At 40.2% G+C, this 6,344-nt stretch overlaps 1 protein-coding gene across 1 annotated transcript in view; it reads right to left on the bottom strand.

Annotated features, from left to right (window-relative positions):
• Window positions 1–2,067: 2,067 nt before the first annotated feature.
• NPEPPS (aminopeptidase puromycin sensitive) overlaps window positions 2,068–6,344 on the bottom strand; it is a 78,896-nt gene continuing 74,619 nt past the window's right edge. The window contains exons 21-23 of the mRNA XM_044444603.1: window positions 5,168–5,323; window positions 5,030–5,077; window positions 2,068–3,557 (exon numbers count right to left, since the gene is read on the bottom strand). Of these exons, the coding sequence (XP_044300538.1) occupies window positions 3,405–3,557; window positions 5,030–5,077; window positions 5,168–5,323 (357 nt within the window). The 3' untranslated portion in view covers window positions 2,068–3,404. The remainder of the gene's footprint in view (window positions 3,558–5,029; window positions 5,078–5,167; window positions 5,324–6,344) is intronic.

Raw genomic sequence — 6,344 nt, 5'->3', positions numbered from 1 at the left:
TCTATGGTAGGAGTTCAAAACTTGTCAGCCATAGGCCACTGGGAACCCTAGATGCCCTCTTTGGCAGTCCCTCTAGGATAAAAAATTAAAGAAAAACACGCTAATTCTGCTAAGCAGATTGTATGATTCTATCTAGAGGCCCTGTTCCTACAATATCTCCAGAACAGTGCTTAAAGTGTCCTAGCACTCTGGGAACAAGGCTTCCGTGTGTGCATGTGCATGCTCCCCCAGCAAAAGTTCTAGAGAGGTCCAGGATATCAGGATCCTTCATTAAGAGAGCTGATTATTGAGGAGGAAGGGTTACGGCCAGAAATACTGGATGACTGGATGGTTTGAAAGCTCACGTTCTGAAAGAGTGTTTGTTTCATCTGATAAAAAAAAAAATCCAGGCCTCTGAAATATGCTTCAGCAGGAGTTGGATGTGAGCATGTTTTATGTTGCATGTGAATATGCATAGAAGCATACATGCAAGCATATGATTTTATTCATTTACTGTTTCTATGATGTAAGGCAATTTGGGAAAACTGTTGAGGCTAAGAAATGGATTAAATAAAGTGTATTGCCACGTTCAACATGGCACTACTACTTAGAACAGCTGGTCTAAGAAAAACTGCTCCAGGATACGCACAGTTCAGAACTATCAGTAGGTGGCATCTGGACAAGAGAGGACAGAAGAGAGGATAATCAGCTGGGGTGAACTTCTTGCAACACCCATCCCAGGTAATATACTGCAGGATTAAAATTTTGCTGCAGCCATTAGGGATCTGCAAGGGCTCTGTTAAGTGTCAGGGCAACACCCTGCTCCCTTTCTCAAAATGTGCTTAAACCTCAACTTAAGCACAAAGGCTTAATCATTGAGTGGAATCAATATTTTAACAGTACCACATGTTAATTCTCTGCTGCTTTATTCTTTAAGACAGTAGAAATACTTTGGTAGACATCAACTTTACAGCATAATGCTGTACTAACAGAGGTATTTTGTTTGGTATTTAATGCATGTTGAACAATAAGCATGCAGCTATCAGTCTCCTTACATATTTCCTTTACATGGTCTGGGATGTGTGCGCACTCTACTTTGTTGTAATCTTAGCTTCCCTCAGTTTCCCTTCATTTCCCTTAATGGTACAAATGGTATGGTATATAATGCTGTATTATTAAGCAGCATTATAGCACTACCTACTGACAAAATAAAGATCATAGACAGCTAAATATAACCCTTGAAATATGCCTGTCCTCTATTTTTTTCCTTGGTTTGACTCCTACTTTTCTGTAAGATAAGACTCCACAGCTTTCAACAAGCAACTGGGTTTGGATGGAGTGGGGAGTAAGCTAGAACTGATTAGCTGCATGGAACACTGCACTGAAAAAAAAAACCTGTTCCAAACACATTTCAAGTCACATTGGGTTTGCATTTTGATGCCAGAAATGGAAAATCCAAAGTGCACCCGTGTACCCTCTCCACATGCACACAGGTTAACATCATGCTGGATACAGATAATTTTTTTTTGAAATTGAGTTCCACTACAAGTTAGTTATGGATTAATGTAGTTTCCATTCAAATCAATGGTATTTAAGTGCCACTAACTTAGGATTGGATCCAATTCACTGGGCTATCATGTTACCTACAGGCTTCACCTCGTTCAATGAACAAAAAATGTAAAAGAAAGCAAGCTCACAGCCTCCTCCCACATACAGACTAATTAACAAGAAGCAGAACCCACTGGGGAGTTCTACATCAATCCCAATGAAATGAATATGAACTGCATAAGTGTATTATTTCAGCGAAGCACATGCAGAAGAATGCCCCAATAGGTTGTACTTGATGTATTTGAGTCCAACTATCAATGCACTTAACAGCATGCAAAATCTGTCACATGAAGCATAGTAAGCCGACCTCTGGATTTGCATAGAGCATTCAAAGATGCCCTTCTTATTAAGGGGGAAACTCATCTGTGTACACCACAACCCATTACAACTGTTTCACAGGCAGGGTAATACTTCCAAAGCTGCATACAAAAAGCAACTTCTTCCAGTTTCTCCAACATACATACACCAAAGACTCTTCAGTTTTACATTGACTTTCCTTTTTATTAACGCCAACTTGTTTTAATTTTTTCCTTTTGTTTTCTTTTAAAACAATAGCACAAAAATGTGTTTCCAGGGAAGCAATTTGACAGCTAGTATCTGATGACCTTCTCAAATAACAGTTAAAGCCACACCAAGTATGAATTCCTTTTTAAAAAGGTATTTTAAAAAAGGGTACTGTAAACGTTTGAGAGAGGAGTGGTGTTGGGTTGGAAATCTGGTTAGCAGGAACATGCTACTCTGGTAAGCAACTGATGGCACACAACTTAGAATTTCATCATCATGCCAGCTAGTACAAGTTTTAAGGCTTCTGAATCAAGTTACCAAACATCACCAAAGAAAGGGGGATGGAAAGCTGCAGTCACAAGGAATTTAGGGTAGTGTTTTGTTTTTTTTTAAACAAGTCCTTCAGTCAAACTACAGAGTTATGCATAAAGAGGGGCAGTACTTAGAGCAGCCCAGAAGGATTCAGTCACAGTACTAAATCTTATTTGCATGCAGTGGTAGGGTATAATTTAAAGGAGGATGGAAAAAGGAGGTATGAATTCTTTCCTTGTTTAGTGTGGCTGAGAAAGATATTTCCCGAACAGTTTTTGTAATCTCTAAGAAGGACATCAGCATATGAAACTAAAAGGAAGGGATGGGAGCAAACATTTTATCCCCCTACCCCAAAAAACCCCACGGTTGTGATGGGCAGGATACTAACAAGCCTTCAAATATGAACCAAGATTACAGGATGTCTCCCCAAAACCTGCAGCTCAGCACTATGCACTAGAGCCGTCTTTCATAATTGAACCATTTCGCACAACACATACGTGTTTTTGCTGACTTGTTGCATGCTTTCTGGTGTGCTCAGAGGCATTAACCCATTTCAACTTGCCATAGAATTCAACTTGCCTAGAAACCTCTGGCTTCCTTGCATTTTGGTTTTGGTTTTTTTCTTTTTAGAAAAAGAGAGGGGGTGGTTAAAAAAACATTCAGCAGTAAGTGTAAAGAAGGGGGAAGAGTGTTAAATATTTTGACCACTCACAAGGCTTAAGGAAGTTTCACAGTTTTGTTATGCTCTATTTTATTACTATTATATTTACAGGGTGGTTGGTTTTGTTTTTGCTGAATTGTTGATAAAATTTTTAATAGAATTTAGTTCTGGAGTGTGAGCAGGAACCAGTTAACTACATTCATTGTCCAATCCCCAATGGTTTGAGAAAAGACTCCAATTTCCTTGGCGTATTATTCAGCTGTTGGGTAGCAGCTCCTCCTCCTCGCACCGAGGCAGTTGGGCCACAGCAGTTGGGATATCCGAGGTGGTGAGGGTGGGTTCACACAGCGGTTGGTGAGGCCTTGCGCTGCAAGAGATACTGGTGGACATTTTCAGCATCACGCTTCAGCCACGCAGCGTTCAACAGAATGTTTTCACAGCACTGCTGGATGGTACGCTCAGCTGACGGAGCTGGGTGACTCTCAAAGAAAGCCTATATGGAATGAAACAACAACTGCTCGGAGGGCCATATCTGATGACATTTTTAAAAAGTTTCCACAAGATAGAACAGAACACAGGTGAGGAACTGTGGCCTGACCATTGACTATGCTGGCTGAGGCTGATAAGAGTTGGGAATACCTCATCTGGAATGCCACAGGTTCCTGGTGCAGAGGGTTGGCACATGTGCTTCTGAAGACACTACCTATGGAACATGCTTAACATTAAAGCAACCAAGGATGCATTTGCAAGTATCCATATTCTTAAACTGTATTTTGATTTTTTCAGGTTTGCAGCAATGACAATGACCTATACTCTCAGGAAAGCCAGGTATCATGGCATGTGTATGTTTTAAGCTTGCATCCATGAATTCAAAGAAATATTTAAATTGTCTTTCCATTTATCCAAGTGCTCTGAGTGACACAGAGAGGATAAAATACTAGAACAAGCTTAAACAGAAACTAAATAGCCAAATTTCTAAGAACTATCATTCAAATTCAAAATAACTATTTTCACAGGTACTAAAACCAGTTTTGGTTAAAATTATGAGAGTGTTCCTTAGAGCCTTGCGCAGTGCTGCACATGTAAAAGCAGTTAATATGCTTCTTTCACAAAGCCGAGTGGGACTTGCAAAGCCTCTTTCAATCTTCTATTCAGTTTTCATTGCTTCTATAACTCTTTCTGCCTTCTATCTAAACCAATGCATTTTAAATGTATTTAACTTGTGTTTCCTGCAAAAGTTATGGTCAAATCCCTCCTTTGCCCAAAGTACACAGAACTAGTGGCAGCCACCAACATGGAAGGATGACAAGGCAATTAACTCTCTCAGCAGTTTGAGTAGCAGTGGTGTATGGCTCCACAATACCCCAGCCCTATGGCTTATGCCCACTGTGATGCACTAGCTGATTACTCCCTTTTGAAACCTTAAAATGATGAACTCATCCCATACTCTGATATGCTTACAACTGATGGCTCTTTCTACATGACAGATCTCTATAACTGTGGCAATATCCTACAGTGAGTCCCTTAGAAATTTAGATTTCTTAGTTTTTTTTCAACTTTCAGCAGCTCCATCAAATTTTATACAACATACAATCAATTTACTCTGATGGGCTTACTGGGCACTGATCCATCCATCTCCCACACTAGAGACATTCAAGGTAAAACTGGACAGCCACCAGAGTGGGATGGTATAAATTGTGTCCTGCAAAGGCAGGGGGGTGGACTCAATGGCCTTCATGGCCCCTTCCAACTATAGTATTCTATGATCTGAAGAGTGCACAGCCAAAAAACATACTGAGCCAAAGAAGGGTGTTCTGGAGTAACTTCGTCTAGGACATGCTTGCACTCTCCCCTACTTCTCTTCTCAGTCAAGATGATCCCATAGTGGGGAGAAAAGGCATATTGACCCATTCACTGGTTCTGAATTTAAAGGCTCTTGCAAGGTCAAGTAACCAATTGCCTTACCTTAACCTCTGCAGCCATTTTGTCAATTGCAAATCCATCTACTGATAGCTGAAATACAAGACAGAACACACTGTAAATCAGGAGAAGAAATCGTTAAAACCTCATGTTTTCAATTGCAACTGTAGTCTTTTTGCATACCTTAATTAGCCTGGATATTAAGAAGCCCCCCTGGTAGCGATTATAGAGCTCCTCCCAGTTGTCTCTGACAAACTTCCAGGCAGCTTTTCTGCCTTGTTTACTGCCTCCAGCCACTCCACCAATAACAGACACTGTGTCCTGGGGACGTACCTCTTCCTGAAAATGAAATAAGACAGTGCAGTAACCCTGATCAACATATTAGGTTACACATGTAACAGTCCAAGAGATGCTAATACTATATGCAGTTGCAACACTATTGTGCATTTTAACTAACCTTTGGCAATAGTTTTCTCTGACTATCCAGCATCTGCATCCTACGCTGTCTTGTCTACATCTCTATGTTACAAAGGAGGCTGGGGAATGTTCCAGGCCACCGTCAGTTCATGTGAATGCTGTGCCTCAGTGTTATAGTTTGAATTGTGAGTGCACCCTAACACATCAGCATTCCCCTCTGACTGCAGTGTAGAGGAAGGTCCATACTCTGTGCTGGGCAAGCTGTCATTCAGGGAAGTTTGACCATTACCATTGATCTTATCAAGCACACCTTGATAGGCACTGGTTTTGAACATCAGTAGCCTGAGACAACTAGTCACATTCTCAGCTATTGCCAGTATACACTGGGTTGGAAAGGCTTAGTATTACTTAGGAAAGACATGCTGAAATCAACAGGACTTCAGATTGTCATTCTTAGAGCGAACACTTGAAATCATGACTAAGTCTGGATCCAAACCACTTAGTGGTATCTATGCGAAGTTAAATACTAACATGGAGGCATGGAATAACAGAAGATACCCACAATTTTGGCATAAAAGTTTGGGATGACTGTTTTATTCAGTATTCAAGAATTCTTTTCCACTTCCATTGGCCAAATGTGAAAAAGGTGCCCAAGAAAATTAATAAAAGTAGAACATCTGGCATGCTAATTCTACCAGCCCAGGAATGGATTTTCTCAGTTTATTTATTTATTTATTTATTTATTAAAACATTTTTATGCCGCCCCATTCGCCGAAGCCTCGGGGCGGCTTACAACAAAAAATTTAAAATAACATTTTAAAATATATACAATAAAATACAAATATACACTATAAAACAAGCCGCCCTGGCCAAATAAAATTCAATAATATTAACATTTAAAATGCTGCTTAAATAAAAAGGTCTTCGCCTGGCGCCGAAAAAC

Source organism: Varanus komodoensis, unplaced genomic scaffold (genome assembly GCF_004798865.1).
Source record: "Varanus komodoensis strain SLA01 unplaced genomic scaffold, ASM479886v1 scaffold45, whole genome shotgun sequence".
Lineage (NCBI taxonomy): Eukaryota > Metazoa > Chordata > Lepidosauria > Squamata > Varanidae > Varanus > Varanus komodoensis.
This window is presented reverse-complemented; position numbering and strand designations above follow the sequence as displayed.